Below are 19,378 nucleotides of genomic sequence, written 5' to 3' on the forward strand. Positions count from 1 at the left end.
AATGTACTGTACATTACAACTACCGAAAAAAATAAATTTATGACATCCTGTGTAATTCAAGATTGTTAATAAAATATAATAAATTAAATTTAAATATATAAATATAATAATATATTATAAGTAATACGATGCAAGCATAATTTGAATAATATCAGTCAGGTGATACATGAAGTACGGATGTACAAAGGCCGTGACATTAACACGAATTTCATCAAAGATTATTTAAATGTTACTGTAGGTTTTTTCAACTAAATTTTATGAGAAAACATCTGATATTTTATATATAAATGTAATGACGTAACAGTAGACGTTATTTTAAAAAATACATCTATGGTTACGTCATTAGATTTTTGGCCGTTTATTCGGTCACCGTTCGTTATTATACGTTGTATGAGGTCAGTCAAACAGGAATTATTACTTAAAATTGATCAGATCCGATTTGGAAGGGCCCGTGCGAACTGGCATTCGACCCACCACGATGTTCATATTGTAAGATTATTAGGATAAGGCAGCGCAATACACGGGCGATTTGTAAGGGATGAGTGATTCCTACGGGAATCTTGTCTCTACGTGTTTGACATATGAAGAAAACCTGGAAAACATCACGTGGCTAGCCCGTCTTAACGAGGCGCGAACCCACAACCAACTACTAATGTTTCGTTGTTTTATCCACTGGAATACCGGTGGGCACAAAGTAAATTTTTACATTGTTTTTATTTAATTTAATTTACAATTAATTACCTTTTTTTAAATTCTTGACTCGAAACTTGCTTTTTACTATTTCCATAACACTTAATACGACATATAAATACGAAAAATATTTATTGAGTTTTTCCATGTAAACAGTATATATGTGAAGTACTTAGAAAATGTGATGTGTTCTGTGAAAACTATCTTCAATAGTTTTCATAGAAAACTCCACCCTCGTTCGACACGTTCCTCATATGGAAGTAGATGCTTCATAGAAAAATTGATAAACTGTATAAAGTAGATGTTTCAATAGAATAAACGATATTTAAATGTAAAAACAGTGGTCCTGTTATGAAAGAATCTCTGTACAAATACAAGTAAGAAAGTTTAATTGTAGAGAAATTATTTTTCTGAAGATATAAGGTGAACCGCGTTGTTTTCATTACCAGCACTTCAGCGATGGTGCTGAGCATTAACATGGATGACACAATGGTTATACGGCGGGATATACCACCCCCGAAAATTTCCCTGGATGTTTCGATTCTCCCTGAGTGCCTCAGTGGCGTAGAGGATAAAAACCACTGAACACTGGTAGTTGTCGTGGGTCAGCCATTTTGTCGACAATGTTCTTGGTTTAAAAACAAATATACTTTTTATTAGTACTTTTATATTTGTTTTGGCCTTGTAAATGCATAAATAATTCACTTGTAAAAATTATTTACATTATCATTTGTTTAAAAATATTAAAATTAGTTCTTATTATCACTATAAGATGGCGCTTGTTTCCATTAATATCACTGGAGATGAGTAACGCATTCGTCGAGGCACCGATCCGCCGTAGTTAGTACAAAGATTTTTTTTCTTTTTCACTGTTTATTAAATACTAGATGTAATATTTTGTACCGAAAACCGTTCAGTTTTGAAATATTTTTGGAAATAGTTCATAAATTAAAAGATATTTTTAAAAATTAAACTAGTGATAAGGACTAAACATGGCGGCAGTAGTCTTGCATAAACTCCTCTGTTTGTTACAATTTATAATTGAATTTAATATTTAAAGAATAAAATATATTATAAATAAAGCTTTTATATTAAGAAATAATAAATTAAATACATTTATTAAATGCGTTTAAATATTGTTTATCATTATTTATTTAACTTTGAGCTCATTTCATACCAAATTTATTGTTAATTGACAAAAAAAAAGAACCTCATAATTTCAAATTTAAAGCATTGAAACTTAATTTATCTAACAAAAAATGTTTTCGAACTAATGTCACAATTTAACAAGGATGTCCCTTTAAAATCTCTAAAAATCCTTTTAAAAATCCCCAAAATTTAAATATTATATGCAAATGAAGTGTTGCATTACGTAACTTATTTAATTTTTATAGAAATAAATCGAGTATTAACCGGTTTCAGTATTTTTAAAAGATATAACGAAAGCATTTTTGTATATAGATTACGTCCTTGTGGATATCATAAGTCATTGTGATTTATATTTTCGACAACACGTGTATGTTATATCTACCTACGCACTTAACTCCCATATCTGTCTACCAGACATCTTAACAGACAACTTTGTAGTTGATCTACTTATATAATCAGGATAGTAGACAATTCAGGACATTAGGACCAATAAACATTGTTGTATATCGCATCGATTTCCTTTTTTAACTCCTTCACATTATGCAATTACCCTATCGTAATACATATAATAAATCTTACGTTAGCATTCTATTATATATAACACTACAACTTTATCTACGCCGTATGCTCTTCTATTGAACATCCTATCTTTATAGAGGGGGGAGCGTTAGCAAAGCTTCTTCTATGAGGCTTGAGAATTGTGCTCGTTCTCAAAATCTGTCGGGTCGATTTCGATTAAACTTTGCAATTTTCTGTTAATTGAGTCGAGGAATCCAAAAAAGCAATAAAAAAATGGAGATCCGTGGCTTCATTTTCTAAATACAAGGTCGTTAACAAAGCGATATCGCACGAATCGCGAGACTTCGTCGTTCTCAAAATTTAATGGGCCGATTTTGATAAAATGTCTATGCTGTATAATGCGACTGAGAACACCTTACAAAATTTAGGCCTGTGGGTCAAAAATAAAAACGGTATCGCGTGCTCCGAATGGCGTAAAACGAATAAGACACAAGAACAAAGCAATCAATGGCGATTTTTTTGTTCTTGAATCGCCTCTCCGTACCTGGCCTGTGTCTCCCGTGGCCTGCAAGTACCAGGGTAGCCACTTTTGTGGAGGAAGCAAGTGCAAAGTTCACCTGTCTGCGTCCGTCAGATACAAGGATCGTCTCTTCTGCGCCTAACAGGTGAAGGGATCGCTTCTTTCTTCCGGCTCCGCCTCAAGTCGCGCGATTTCCTAGTCTATAGGTTATTCTAAATCAATATAGGACTATAAACTATTGGTTTAGAATGTAGATAAAAAAGTTCACGAAGTATTAATTCTCTTTGCCTCTATCTGCTTGTATCCTTGTCTACTTTGAACCTTGTTTATTAATAGGACTTATTACAATGTTGTAGTTTCCGTTTAGCAAATAGAACCACTGTATATCCGCCCGTCGTCCGAACTTCCTTATTCTTTAGAATGTAGTTAGACAGATGACCTGTACCACTCTATTGTTAAAGGAAAAGTATGATGTACTGTACAGGGCAAGACACTACAATACTGCTTTGAAACGGAAAGCATATATTTTAAATTAAATTAATTAAAAATTTCTGTTAAATTTCAGTAGAAAAATGACTTTGAAATGCAAACATTAAAAAAATTGTAGAAAATATAATTCTAGAATATTCAATTTCAAGAAAAATGTATATTTCTTATTGTTACTAATTCTAGTATTAATCTACAATCTCTATAAAAATCGTGTAAATTTCTAATTATTGTAGAATCACGTAAATTCCATTACCATCAGCTTAATAAATGTTGTTATTATATTTTAAGCACGTAATTTTCATTTCTAAAACTGACAAGTGGGTGATTTTTAGCTTAGTGTGACATGAAACTCTTAAAAAGCAACAACAGGAAAATTTCTCCGGAACTGAAGACCGATTATTTATAGAAATGTACTTTTCGGGGTCAATGTGACGATGCTATATAGAAAAATATTCTATAATTTCTTCACGTCTGCTTTAAAAATCTATCTTCGTTCTAATTTATAACGCTATTAAGTTATTATAAGTTAACGTTAATTAACATCCATCCTCGGAGAAAGGTGTCTAATTACCTATTAATTGTTGTAAGCCTAAACGGTTAAATATTTATGCTAAAGTACATTAAATTATTCTAATTCTAGAATTTCTTAAGAATAATTTAAATTAACCGAGATTATTTATAAATCTTGAAAATTTCCAGAATTATTTTCTCATAAAATCATTCTGGGACGGACATTGACACCATTTCAGTAACATCCTTTCGTTTTTTAATTTTTTAAATATTTTATTCGTTTATTAAAATATTTTTATGATACGATCGTAAATAAATTCATGTAATAATGTAAAATTTTACTGTTTTTTTATGAAGTACCCATTACATTTGCAACATGCAAGAAATCGATTTGAAACTCAGAATGGTGGAGTAGAAATTGCTCAGGGACTTGAAAATTTCGATATTATTTTTTAATATGTTAGAAAAGATTTCAATGCTTGAGGTAAGAATACCTATATGGTCATTCAACTTCTTTGGAATTGAACGGGGGTGAAAGTTGAAAATTCCGAGAATTCTGGTTTTTGTCGCACTGTCATCTTATTATAAATATGTCCGTGATAAAGTCATTAGTCAATGTTTCCATTTCTTAAAAAAAATCTCCTCTTTGATTAAAGAGGGTGACAAAATCGTGCCCCTACACACACACAAACACACTAACATCCATACATACTGAATCAACCCCCCCGAATTTTTTTTTTTTTTCATATCAAGACGTTTCAAGGTTCCCTGAGTTCAAAAATGTAAAAATGTTAGACCGATCGCCATGTTATGTATAACAGTCAACATTTTTATGTATCTGTACACGTTAGATAAAGAATTATACACTGTTCAATGTATATGCATCAAATTTGGAATGAATATTCTTCGACGCTATAGAAAATATATACTGTAGAGATAATAGGGATCGCCACCCCAACAACCCGTAAAGCCCCTCTTAACTTAAGCCCAAGCAATTTTCTACGTTTTTCAGTGTCGTTATTGTAAATACTTTAATAGATAAACGTACATTTTATTTACTAATATCATTGTTTTTACCACCAATCCCCACCCCCTCTAGAAGCTCGAGCGATCCAAGCACACGCAACTAATAAAATATAATAATAAATTGAAAAAAATTCATACTGTTTTACATACTTAATAAAATAATTCTTTTTACTACAGAATTTATTGAAATTCTAATTGAGAAGTGTAATCTCGAGAAATCTGCAAACAACCTTTGATTTTGACCTTTCAGAAACAGGATACAAGCACCTAGATTAGAATAAAAATAATAATAATAATAAATATATGTACTATTATTCTGTAAATTATGCATTTTCTTACCTGTTTACTTCAAGTAATAATTCTTGATTTATTAAAATATGAAGGAATTATTGTTTTTAAAATACTAAATAGTTGTTTACATCCGAGTGACGTTCGTGCCAAAAACATGATTAAAATGTCAACATGATTATACAGTAGAGCATCGATTATCCGACCCCCGATTAACCGACTTAACGGTTAACCGATCGCGTTCTAGAAAGGGAGGCTAGTATTTAAACCAGGCCTAATACACTATACTAATAATGTATTTTTTCATACTTTTCGGTTATCCGACTTTTCAGTTATCCGATTAACCCCAGTCCCCAATTAAGTCGGATAATCGATGCTCTACTGTAATATTTTTAAGAACGTTCTTAAAATTATATTAGCATTAAATTAGGCTTTAAAAAATGGGGCGTAATTATGATATGGAGCATTAAAATGCTACAGTGTTAAGGGGTATGAAGTTTAAGAGGGAAGGGAGATGGCGAAATGTAGTTTATACGATGGAGAGGGAGGGGGTCGAAGCTTGTCTACTTGAACTGTTTTAGTGTCATACGAATGTCAGGAGGGTCTAATAGTTAGACAATAATTTATAGACCCTCCCGACATTCGTATGACACTAATACCACTAAAACTAATAACTAATAAAAAGTAACACGTAACTAAAGGGTTTCCATTATTTCCAATAGATTAAAAGCTTAAATTTAAAATAAAATAAAACTAGATTTATTAGGAATAAGAATTTATTACATCAAAAAATATTTCTAAATTTGGAAGTAGAGTATTTGATATGGAGCCAAAATTATGAATAAAATATTTATTTTCCAACTTGAAATAATGACGATATCCAGTAAAAATTTATATTCTAGAAAAATTCAAATTGTTCTCCTTTTCTGGTTATTATTGTTGCCAAGAATTTCTCTTACATTTAAATATAAATTTTATTATAAATTCTAAAACTGATTTGGTAATTTCTAGCAAATTACATAAAATTTACCTTTAAAAATTTCCTACAAGTAGCCGAGTGGATTAATACACCGAACACAGGTTGTGGGTTCGAGCCTGGACAACGTGGAGTTTACCGGGTTTTCTTCACGTTTGTAACACCTAAATAAGGGTCATTTTTCCTAGAAAGTCCTTCCGGGAGGTATGCCACAACCGAATAAACCTAAAACTCGTGGAGTGGCGTCATTTTTTTGAATTTTATCTCGGTTTTTTATCCTCATATGACGGATGGCCAAGAGGTTAAGGTGGCAGCTTTCTGCTTTGGGTACCCGGAATGACGGGTCAAGAACCCCAGGAATTTTTCGGGCGGGACGGGGTCTGGTGTGCCGGATATGCCGAACCCCGTCCCTCGCTGCCCTGCTGCTCCATAGTGGTTTTAACGAAGCCATAATGGGTTTGATAATTAAAAAAGGCACACTTAGTGCTCACAGGATGAAAAGAATTTTAAAAATCTTCATATAGAAAACTTCTTAATTACAATATTTCACATTCCGGCGTTTTAATTATCTAACAATTTACTTGTTTAACAAATAATACCCTTTAACAATAAGCCTTTAATCCCTTTTTTTAAAATTTAATACAAATACACTTTATTATTAGAATGAAAGGGTTAAAGGTTGAAGGGTTCATACACCTCGAAACAACTCCTACAGACCAATTTCTAGCTCTTCCCATGAAGACGATTTTTTAACTCTGCATATTTGATCATAGTTTTCTCTTTGCCCATGCTATAATTATTTTTCCAACACTACTTAGATGCATTTACATCCATCTGGGTGATTTTTTTCTTGTAATTTTTGCTCCTCTCTGAGGCACTCGTCACTGAGTAGCCAATTTTTAATTTACTATAACGATTTTATTATTCATTCTTACACTTAATTTTCGTGTTTTATTACGTGCAGATAATCTGAAAATAATTACTACTAATTATGAAACCTTTATATTTTATTATGTACGAGATAGCCCGGACGTTTCCTAGTGGGCGTATCTTCTTTCTGAGTCTGTAGGTTATTAAGTATAGGGTATCGCATGCTAAATAATATTGTCATTACTAAAACACGTGAATTTCAAGCTCCCAATTCAAATTTGTGCTCATATCTCACTACTATACATAATTCTCACTGTATGAGATATTTCGGTTTAGCGCCACGTTCGATTTAGTGATGATTTCGGAGGCAAACAAATTGATGCTAAATCGAAGTTTTAACTGTATATAACAGCAGGGAAAGTATAATCCGTCAAAGTGTGACCCCCAACACCTACATTTTTGGACTAGGAGGACTTTCAAACGTCGAAAAATGCTAAAACATTTGGGGTTTTTTTTTCTGTACGTGAGTGGAAGACACCCAATTTGAAGCTTAATTACTCTTGTACCCTTTGTCGAAAATTTCTGAATTTTTGCAGGGAGGTTTGTGTGTTAGGGAGGAAATTTCGTCTAAATTTTCAGGTAAATCGGACGATTGGTTCGGGAGATATAGCTTCAAATCCTTAACATCTCCCGATCCAATCTGTAAACTTAAAAGCAATGTTAGCAAGTATTAGGAACGAAAACAAATAAAATCTAATAATTCAATGCGCATAGCATCACTTACCGAAGAAACTACAGTAGAACATCGATTTAGCGACACAATTTGCAAATTGGCACTATATCGAGTGTGGCGCTAAACTGAAGTATAAAATACCTCAAACATACGCATACGGATTGGAGGGGGCATAGGGTCACGTGATTCGTTATTTAATAGCAGTGAGAATGTCAGCGCTTTACGGGGTTGTCGCTATTCGAAGGCCGCTATATCGGGGTATAAATTCATTATAACTTTTTTAAAAATTAATTTTATAGCTGACATCGAGGTATAGAATATGCAATGAATACTTGATATTCTATATTCTAGAAAATTTATGAAAATGTAAAATTAAAATGAAATATGTGAAATGTTACTCAATAGATTTATTTATGTTGTAATATTTAAATATATTTCATATTATTTGAACTTGAAAGATGTAAACAACCGTATAAATCTAATAATAACGATCGATGTAAGTATTAAATATAATTAAATGATATTAATTAATTTTTGAAAATGATTTAACTAATTGTATTTATTTTTCACGTAAATTGAATGCAAATTAATTTCTATACGTGCAAGTTGGGTAGATTTCTCGCTCCGTTTGATTTAAACTGATAATTATTTAACTACACAACTTATATTTTTGAGTATGTTAATTATATTCAAAACCTCTAAATGGCGGACATTTCTTTTTTATGTTCTCGTCAGTGGCCGTTAATCAAAGATTCGACAGTACGTTGAATAGCGAACTAGATAAATAAGACTTAAATCGAACATATTGAACATAATATACGAAGGTAAATCGAAAATTCCTTGCCAACTACATACTTCTCGAGTGCCTGAACACCATTGGTATTAAGTAATAGGCTCGCGCCTCACCAGTTGGCATTCGGTAGAGGGTTGGCGCGTGGAGTCTTCCGACTTTTCTTCACGTTTTTGACACTTAAATATTGGCCAGTTTTCCGTAGAAAGTCCTTCCTGGAGGTGGTCCCCCCTTTGCAGAATGCCCATGTGTTGCGTTGCCTTAGTATACCACACCAATCCACTTTCAAAGAGTCGACCTGCTAACTCCTTGAATAGGCCAAGAAAAAGATACTAATCACATGATGCCAGTTCCCGACTGCATGAAGAACAGCACGATCTGTGACATCCTGGATGCTCGAAGTGTGAATTGGTGGCGACACTTCGCTACGATGGGGAATTGTCTCCATACACAGCATAAATTTTGAGGGAATTCGTGCCAGTTGTTCACAAAAATCGAATTACACTTCTGTGCTCCTCCACCTTAGAAATTGACAGAACATCCGACATTTTCGAATGCTCATATATTACATATAGTAAAAAAAAAACATCGAATTTACGTATTAATTCATTCTAGAAAATATTCAGAATTCAAGATTTCATCAAGAATTTTTTTCGTTGTTCTTTTTTTAATAAAAGTTACGTAAAAAATACTTTTTACGAAGAAAAAATATATATATTAGACTTATTTTTGAAACTATTTTTTCCTTGAGGAACTAGTTCAGTATGGAAGGTAAATCAATGCTTTATAGGTCAAGGTCAGTTAGATCTAACAGGTAGAAAGATATTTTACTATATTCATCCATAAAATAAATTCCCGACGTGATCAAGAATTCTAAAAATATAACTTTACATAATACAAAAAAAAAAATTTTAAATTCTAGAAATAATTCTATAAATATAAAGTTCCTTAATGTAAATTAAAGTTTATTAAATACCGAATATATATGCAGAAACGAGTTGCAAAACTTTTCCGGTTAAAATTGTGTGTGGCGCCATCTGTTACGAGATTTATTTTTAAAATAACTTTTATATTATTAATTATTATAAAATGGCAAGAAAGTTTAATTTTTAGGTTAGGGACGAGTTTTATAATAATAATAAAAAAATTGTAAATGATAATAACGAGTAAAATCGTCATGTACTGGAGATACAACATACGAATCCTCTTTATTTCCCTACCTAATCCCTCGAGCCTCTATGGATGAATATAGTAAAATATCTTTCTACCTGCATGCTTTCAATCTGCATGCTCCTCTTTGCTATGGTCTGTTTAAGAGTATTTATATTCGGCGCAGTGATGTAGTGCTTACCAACGCCTGCCCTACGTATACGATTCGGATATTAATGGTATGGGCATTATATAATAATGTCAAAATTTAATTGCATCGATCCCCCTAATACACAAACCTCCATAAAAAATTTCTGAAATTTTTGACATAAAGGACAGGAATTATTAAGCTTCAAAGAGGGTGAACAAAATTGTGCCCCCCCATACACACACTAATATTCATGCAGAAAAAACCCCCGAATTTGTTTGCATTTCGGGACGTTTGAAGGTCCCCTGAGCCCAAAAATGTAAAAATGTTATGGGTTCATCTTTTCACCTGTCGTCATTCTTTCCCTCTGTTATATATAACAGCCGAGAAAGTTAAGAAAAAATGATTTTATTTTATTTCTGAATAATTTGCAATATTTATAAAATGTCTGAGGTATGTTTCAGCTGCAGATACATTACATTACAATCATTTATCATTTCATTTCGTCACTTAGATGATTGTGCAACGACATCTCAGCGCAACGTAATTCCTGAATTATCTCTTATAAATCTTGAAATACCGCCTATTTTAGCTTCTGTTGTATATATCTTGCAACACTTCTTCGTTATATAACAATTTTAAAATAATTCAGTCTATCGCGCAAGAATTTCATTGAAGCATTTATCTTTCTTTGCTATTGTGATGCCAAAACAACTCAATTTACGACATTTATAGATGAATAAAACTTATAAAATTGATCCTAACAGCTTTAACAATACGCTACCCTAACATTAATATCCGGACACCAAGGCTTTAGACAAAACGTGTGATTTATTATGTTTCTAATACCTTACACTGAAACCTTTGGCTGCTATGATGGAGATTTAGGGACCTTCCCAGGGAAGACCATGCACTTGGGGCGTATCACCCTTTTCATCGCGATTGCCCTTTTCCTAATCCCTAAAGGGGTCCCAAGCAACAGAAAATGCGTGACTTCTAGACTTTTCTGAAAATATAAAAGAAGCTAATGAACGATATTTCTTTATTGACCCATTCAAAGTCGTCGTATGTTGACCAAAACCCCATTCCTTGTTTTCAAAGCCAAGTTAGCTCAGATTGCCAACAGCGCTACTTGTGGAAGCGCTGATCCGATGTCGAATCATAGGGTTTGAAGCCCCTTGAATATTGTACGATGCCCTTTTTTACAGCTTGTGATCCTTTTTATCGTAGTCTGTGGGTGCCGCTGTGCCTTTCCCATAAGACTATCACAATGTTGGAGGTACATAAATGTCCGGAATGTCCAGACATCACACAGCAAACATGATTTTACCCATAACAACTAAAATCCCAAACCATGATACCGCCTCCACCAATCTTCGTTGGAACGATACAGTCTGGAATTGTTCGCCACACCCAGGTCCAGGTACGTGCATCCAACTGGTAGACTGTGAACCTTGATCTGTTCATAAAATGGATTTCCACCATTTAAAGTCCAAGATTTTCGTTTCTTGCACTATGTCAATTGACATCTAGCATTCGTCACCATGATCAATGGTTTACGAACAACTGCACGATCGTTGCAACCCATAACACGGAGTTCTTTGCACCGTAATTGTGCTTACAGTCGTCACAGAACTCTCGCACACGGTTTGTGTGACCGCAGACAGCTGTAATATACAGTCTGTGCGCACCGTTTTTCACAAGACTCTCGTCTCTTTCTACCAGTTTGCCTAGGAAATCTTTGGCAGATTCAGACTCAGTCCTCTCCTACGTATGACATCACTTACTGTTGACTTTCAAATCCCAAGAGTGAATGCCTCGTATAGAACTCTAGTAAATGTGGCATCCTACTTTCATTGTGAAAGCCTGCTAATTGTACCCAACGTGGTACAGTAATCTTCATGCTCCTCTTTGCTATGGTCTGTTTAAGAGTATTTATAGTCGGCGCAGTGATGTATTGCTTACCAACGCCTGCCCTACGTATACGATCCGGATATTAATGGTATGGGCATTATATAATAATTTACTTAAAGTACCATTTATTAATTACCATTCTATGCACAATTTGCATATAAGAAAGAAAGATTTAGCTGAAGATATTACATATTTTTGCTATCTGCTACTAGTGGTTTTTTCCTATGTAAGTACCTATAACTGGTTTATGGTGTTACATACAAATGTGAGACCTTTTCAACTTCTATCCTCTTTTATTACGGATCAGTTTCGTAAATAAATTTCCCAACGGTGCTACTGTACATCACTCCAGCTCATAATACTCATTATGTAAAGTTTCTCTTATGCTTTTTCCTGTAAAAACCTGTTCAAAACGGAAACCTGCCAAACCGGAAAATATATTCGGTACCGTGCGAGTCCGGTTTACACAGGTTTTACTGTACCTAGTATCTTGATAAAATATTCAAGTTATTCTATTATACGATGTCATTTATTTTAAAAAATTTTTAAATAAAGGATAAATTAACTTAATATATATATATAACGCGTTCAAGATATCTTTTAGAACCTTGTAATATGGAAATACATTACTTAAATTAAAATAATTGCTTCTAAATGACGTCTTGAACACATTTATTTCTTCTTACAGCTCGATTCTACGCTCGTAAGCTCGTATTTAAACCCATAACTATGCTTTTTAAAGCAGGCACATAACCTAGTACCACGTATAAATTTATTTCAGAAGCTTATAAAAGTATATAAATTAAATTATTTAATATTTTATTAAATATTTATTAAAAATATCATTGAAAATGGCGTATTTCTTAATATTTTAAAGAATGTAACAGCATATATATATTTGTTCCTTTGGGGGGTTATGTGTTAAGTCAACATCTCAATTCACCTTCTCGACGAAGATAAACAGAAGGGCACTTTTTGGCCTTGACACTTTGGTGATAAATAACAGGGCCTACAACTGTTACAATTCACATAAACAAGATAATCCCATTACATTAGTTAAAAATATCATAATTTTGTATATAAGTGGATACGTTCTAAAAATAGAAATTTCAAAATGATTTTATCATATATATTTATTATTTTTTTTCTATTTTATCACATATTCTAAAACACAAAATAAAGATTACATATCTATTTTTAGGTCATGGCATTCAGTTCATGCATGACCTTGCACATTCAGGAAAGGGCATCTGCAGTTTACTAGTTTGCCTTTTCCACTATTATTTATTTATTTATTTAATATTGTACATCTTTCTTATATTTTTAACATAAAAATTTATTATTTAATATTCTAAAATTTTAAAAAGTATTTAAAATCATTCATACATTTATACATTTATTATTTAATTATTATAAAATTTTCTGTAAGATTATCTTTCTAATATTTAAAGAATTAATGATTTTCTAATTCTAAGGAATTATTTCAAAAGACATTTCTAAATTGAATAAATTTCAAAAATTAATAAAAGAAATATTCAAGAAATTTTCTGTAGTCATTTATCGTTTCAAATAATTGAAATTCTAGAGAAAATATTCTAGAAATTACATCAATTTCAAATTTTAAAATATGTTCATTCCAACAAGTCTTCGATTTCACGTGGTTTTAAAAAGAAAATTATTAAAAATATCAATTTCAATCTTTATAAAAATGTTCATTTAATAATCAATTCCACACAAAAATAAAGGAGAAAAATTCTAGAAAAATTATTTTTACTAGAATTCGAATGATTTATAATAATAATAAAAAAATATTTTAATATATTTTTTTAATGAAAATTGCTTTAATAATACGTTAAATATATTACATATATATAGATAGATAATCACAGTAATAAACAGGATACCCAAAAAGTCAGTTAAGTCTGTTTTGTTTCTGTCTGTTCTAGATAATATGAATCGTAAACTAAGTTTAGTATAACGATTTTCCTTTTATAAAATTATATTTTTTATTACGTTTACACCAATTAAGTGTTTAATTACTCAAATAAGACAGTAATTTAGTATTTACAGTGGTTTAACTGAACTTTTGGGCCCTCCTATATATATATAAATGCCGTAAGATTGCTTATATACTGTGTAAGTACTATGTACAGGAAAAACTTTCGGGACATTTACTTCTCATTTTATAATATTAGTGGGTCGTAGGGGTACTTGATCGAATTTATTACGGATTTCCTACACATAATATATCTAAAAATATTAAAAATTTATATATATATATACTCAACTAACATTAATAGACTTTCTATGATTATATATATTATAGAATGTAAGATTATCAAAGGGTTTATTAACCTTGATAATCTTTAATCCACGTAGAAAATTAGGTATTTCAAGTTAAATTGGGTCAGTTGTAACACGATTGTTGGTTGAGGATCAGCACAGGGCCGATTGACAAAGTGGTATTGTTATCCTTATCTTATGTTTTGACTATGTAGGATAATGCAACACACGGGCGATCTGCCAAAGGGAGAGTGACTCTCGGGAGGAATTTTATAGGAGACATGGCCCCTATTTAGGTATTAGACACGGAAAACGCCGGTTTAGCCTGCTGGCAAGGCGCGAATTCCGCGACCAACTACAGATGTTCGGTGGTTTATCCACTCGGCGATTGGTTAACATTCTAATTTAAATTCGATCCAGGATCTATGTTGAACCCGTGCCGATTAAAGATTGTTAGACACCGTTCGATTTTCGATTTTCATAGCCGAACTTTTATTAGTTGGTGCGTCAAAGAGTTAAAAGAAAAAGCTTAAAAAAATAAAATTCTTTCAAAAGCATGTCACAGATCTTTCTTTATAACTTTCCTTACAGATTTTATTAATACATTAATAATATAAATTGCACAATAAAGAACCGGTATGCGTCGAAACTGTGTAACTTATACACGTTTAGGTTAGAGGATTGTTGTATATAGGCCATTTAGAGCATCACCATGTTTAAAGTGTACGATGCATGTTATTCTGTAGGCTGACAATTTTGTTAATGCTATGTGGTTTACTTTAGTAATATTGACACACGCCATTTCAATAATATTTCTGGTAGCAATTGAATCCCGATGCTACGAAAACCATTATTAACATCACTACCAACACTGCACCCATCTCGCATCATTGTAAGACCAATGACAAGTGAAATTGTTGGCTGGGATCATTGTTGCTGATTACAATTGCTGTCAACATTAATGTTGACTGTTGGTCCAGCGTTACAACCCAATTATAAATCTATATTGGCTTAACATTACAATGACTAGTGGTGCCAATGCAGCAATTTGATGGTAAATTTCTTGTTGGTATGTTATTAAAATGGCGTCCTTATTCAAAATATTATAATCTACATAAATAAAATATGTGTCAAGATGTTTACTTCCGGGATTGAATTTGTTACCATAAAATTCTAACGTATGTAAAGAATTTTATATTCGTAAAATATGTTGTGTATGACATTCACGTATTCATGGAAATATAGTTTATAGGCCTATATTTCATACAATTTTAAATAAATGAATAATTATGTTTTAAAAATTTTTACAAAATAAATTAAGCAAAAAAACGTTTATAAAATACAACAATCGAAATAGATACTACGCTATTTTCGTAACGATAATGGTTTCGTTAGGTAAGTCTCATCGAAGAACGTTATTACTTAAATATATAAATTTTATTTTATTTTATTTTTTACAAAATTCTTTATAATCCTAGACATTTCAAAATGTAGGGCATCATATCGTAAATTTACAACATTTTATAATTTTGTAATTGTGACGCATTATTAGAAATATTTTATAACTAAGCGTGTACATTACGTAGTAGCTCCTATATATAATATTATAATTTATAGAATATTTATTATTTGACATTTATAGAAAAAGTTCGATAATTTTAACTTCATTACCCGCAAGAAAATCCATAATAATGAAGTATAGTGATTGGTAAATTATCTTTTGGACGTGTGTGTGTGCGTGTGTGTTCGTGTTATCAATTACTATACTTCATTATTATATATATATAAGTTTAATAAATATATAATTTGAATAAATGACTATACTGTAAACTGTTTGCTGTGTAATATAATCGCGTATATTATGTATACAGGTCTGTCTGTATCTCTTTCATAAAATTCATTATGTATTTCTTATAGATTATTTTTAAAATTTATTACATAAAATACTTGTAAACATTATACCTTACAATGCACAAGAATATATATATTTTACGACGAAAATTTTCTTATATATATAGAGCCTAATTCTGTATAATTCACGACATATTAAACTCATCACGCTTACGAATTACATATAAAAATACCTATCATACCTCACCAACCTGACGAGTTTGTACAGTCATCACTACTAAAAATTAAATTTAAAAAAAGAAGGAAAGAAAATAAGATAATTTACGTGCATTTTAGGAAAATCAAACAACTATTTCTATATTCAGACAGTAAGATTGCGTCACAATACATCAATCAAAATTTAGGAGCCAAGGCTACTGTAAAGCTGAGGTAACTCAACCAGTGAGGAGACAAGCTTCATCCAAAGATGGTACAAAGTTCTGGCCAATGAAAACTTTCGTACTAACCGACTGTACGGCGAATGTTAGGTACATCTAAGTACGACACTAGACGACGGTTGTGTTAAACGTCATCTACCTTGACAGTCTTGCTATATATAAACATACATATATACGTATAGAAGCAGTAATTATTCTGGTACACCCCTAAACATGAACTTTTCGTCGATCATGATAACTGACGTTACAGCTTCTTTTTTTTGGATCTTTATTGTGCTTTTTTCTGTATTACTGATGATCAAGAGAATCAAAGAGAAAAATACAAATTTTAAACAGTTGCCTGGACCTATCGGTTTCCCTATTATTGGAGCTTCACACATAGTTTCTAAGTATAAAAAGCCATGGGATGCATTTTCTGACTTGAGGAAACAGTATGGTGATGTTTATGGTATACAGCTTGGAAGCAGAAATTGTGTTGTGGTCAGTTCTTTACCAATCATTAGAGAAGTGTTGGTTAACAAGTGCAACCAGTTTGGTAACCGTCCCGATTTTGTAAGGTTCCATGCCATTTTTCGAGGGGATAGAAATTATTGTAAGTAGAGTTTTGAATGATTTTTCTAATTGATAACGCGTTGCTTTTAAGTTAAACTCTATAAATTTCTATTTAGCTATAGCATTGTGCGATTGGTCTTCCAAACAGAAGACAAGGAGGCAACTCACATTCCCTTTCATGCATCCAAAGGCTCGATCCTTTGGAAGCGCTCGTATGGATCAATATATAAAAACTGAAATGAAAGAATTGATACAATCGCTGGCTCTTGTTCAAGATCAAGTTATAGAGCCACGTTTTTACTTGTTGATTGCTACTGCAAATATATTTTATCAATTCTTGTGTAGTAAGAGCTACTCCCGTGAAGATCCAGAATTTTGCAACATAGTTAAAATCTATGACGTGGTGTTTAGGGAGCTCTTTCAAGGTTTTGCCGTTGATTTTATGCCTTGGTTGAAAGTTTTTAACGTTATGAAGATTTACAGGTTGAAGAAATTGGCAGCAAATGTTTCTAAATTTACTGAAACCATCTTTGAAGAGCACGAGAAGGATTTCGATGCAGAACATCCGAGAGATCTTGTCGATATACTTCTTCAACACATTCGTGAAAATTCTAAAGATAATGGTGATTTGACTAGAGAAGATGTGGGAATCATCGTCGAAGATCTTCTTGGTGGCCATTCAGTTTTGGGAAATTTATGGCTTTGGGGTCTCTACTTCTTAGCTGACTATCCCGAGATAAGAATGAAGATTAGAAACGAAGTTACAAAGGTTACTAAAAATATACGTTACCCTTCACTGGATGATCGTAGCTCCATGCCATATACTTATGCCACCATTTTGGAATTGATTCGAATCATCAGTTCTCCCATTATTCCTCACGTAGCATCCTGTGATACGGAGATACAAGGTATGTAAATGTACGACTTTATAACTAACAAAAGCTAATATTTCTAACTAAAATAAACTATTTAATCGCAGGTTATCATGTTCCAAAAAATAGTTTAGTCATGTTTAACACTTGCGACTTGAACTTGGATCCAGAATTATGGGAGAAACCGAAAACATTTAACCCAGAGAGGTATGTAACAAAGCAGGGATTTTGACACAAAATTTTACACCTATTAATTAATTAAATTTTACTTCTGTTAATACTTTAGATTCATCAATGAAGAAGGGAAAATACAGAAACCCAATCATTTCCTTCCATTCAGCACAGGAAAAAGAACCTGTTTAGGTGACGGTTTGGTCAAAGCTACTCTTTTCCTTGGAATGTCAACACTCCTCCAATGTTTCGATATTGTTTTACCACCGGATACACACGGGCCGGATATATATGACGTGCCAGGTTTGGTTATCCCAAGAGAAGAGATAAAACTAATCTTTCGTGCAACCCCCAATTTGTCAGACATGTCAGAATAGTAGAATGTTATACTACAAACATATAAACTTGCGCACATTATATTATTATTATTATTCTCTGATCTCGTTATGTTTTATGTATCATATAATATGTATTATGTAATTTATCCATCATTTACGATAGAATTAATCATTTCAAGCAATTTTTTAAACATTTTTAGGTGAATTTCAAGTCGAATTCCTTAATAATCAACATTGATAACTAATATGTATCATTGTATATAGTTGTGTTCGTTGTCAAAGATGATTTAGATCCTTATAATGGATGTTAAATTTATGATTTTAACTGATTTTTGCAGTTATGAGAAATGATTATCCTACATTTTGATGTGCAATATTAATTTTTTTTTCATTTTTTATGTACGTAATACTAGTTTATATGAGTAAAATTTTAATAATAATAATAATATTTGTCATTTTTTCGATTATTTTACAAGATTTCGCTTCATAATCTATACACATCAAAGAAAATATTAGATAAATGGGATTTTATATTAGTTTTAACGTCATACGTTACCTTTATAACACATAAAATATATTACAGTGTCAAGTACAATCAAAGCAAGAACTGGATAGGTTGATATAACCCAAATTCTCAGAACTTTTCTTAAACGGATTGTACTGTACTTATACACGAAGATCTTCTGTGTTAGAACATACTTTTATATGTTTTCTATATAATTAAATATAAAAATATTATTCACTTCAAAGAGAATAGAAGATATAACAGATTTAATAGAAAGATATACTTTAAACCCGCACACTATTTGAGGTAAGTTAATATGACTTAAAAGACATATACAGAAGAAATTTTTGATAGTTTTTATACAAAATGGCCCTATTTCCTCGCAAATTGTGTATCGTTTGCATTTTAGCCAACGAGTGGATAACTGAGCACAATTAATTTGTCGCGGGTTCGGACCCGAAAAACGGGCTAGCCACGCGAGTTTTTTTCACCTGCCTAACACCTAAATAGAGGTGTGTTTCCTATAGAAAATCCCAAATATCGACAAAACATATGTATTAATCAATCTCTAAGTAATTATAGCAAATATATTACAATG

The 19,378-nt window shown here is 31.9% G+C and overlaps 1 protein-coding gene across 1 annotated transcript; it reads left to right on the forward strand.

The window, feature by feature from the left end:
• The first annotated feature begins 16,519 nt into the window (after positions 1-16,519).
• LOC136981930 (cytochrome P450 307a1-like) lies at positions 16,520-18,704 on the forward strand. The gene is made up of 4 exons (XM_067278330.1): positions 16,520-16,934; positions 17,011-17,802; positions 17,874-17,973; positions 18,053-18,704. Exons 1-4 carry the CDS (start codon positions 16,556-16,558, stop codon positions 18,312-18,314), a joined length of 1,533 nt encoding a protein of 510 aa, XP_067134431.1. The 5' UTR covers positions 16,520-16,555; the 3' UTR covers positions 18,315-18,704.
• The last annotated feature ends 674 nt before the right edge of the window (positions 18,705-19,378 follow it).

Source organism: Centruroides vittatus, unplaced genomic scaffold, assembly GCF_030686945.1.
Source record: "Centruroides vittatus isolate TY-2023 unplaced genomic scaffold, ASM3068694v2 contig_799, whole genome shotgun sequence".
Lineage (NCBI taxonomy): Eukaryota > Metazoa > Arthropoda > Arachnida > Scorpiones > Buthidae > Centruroides > Centruroides vittatus.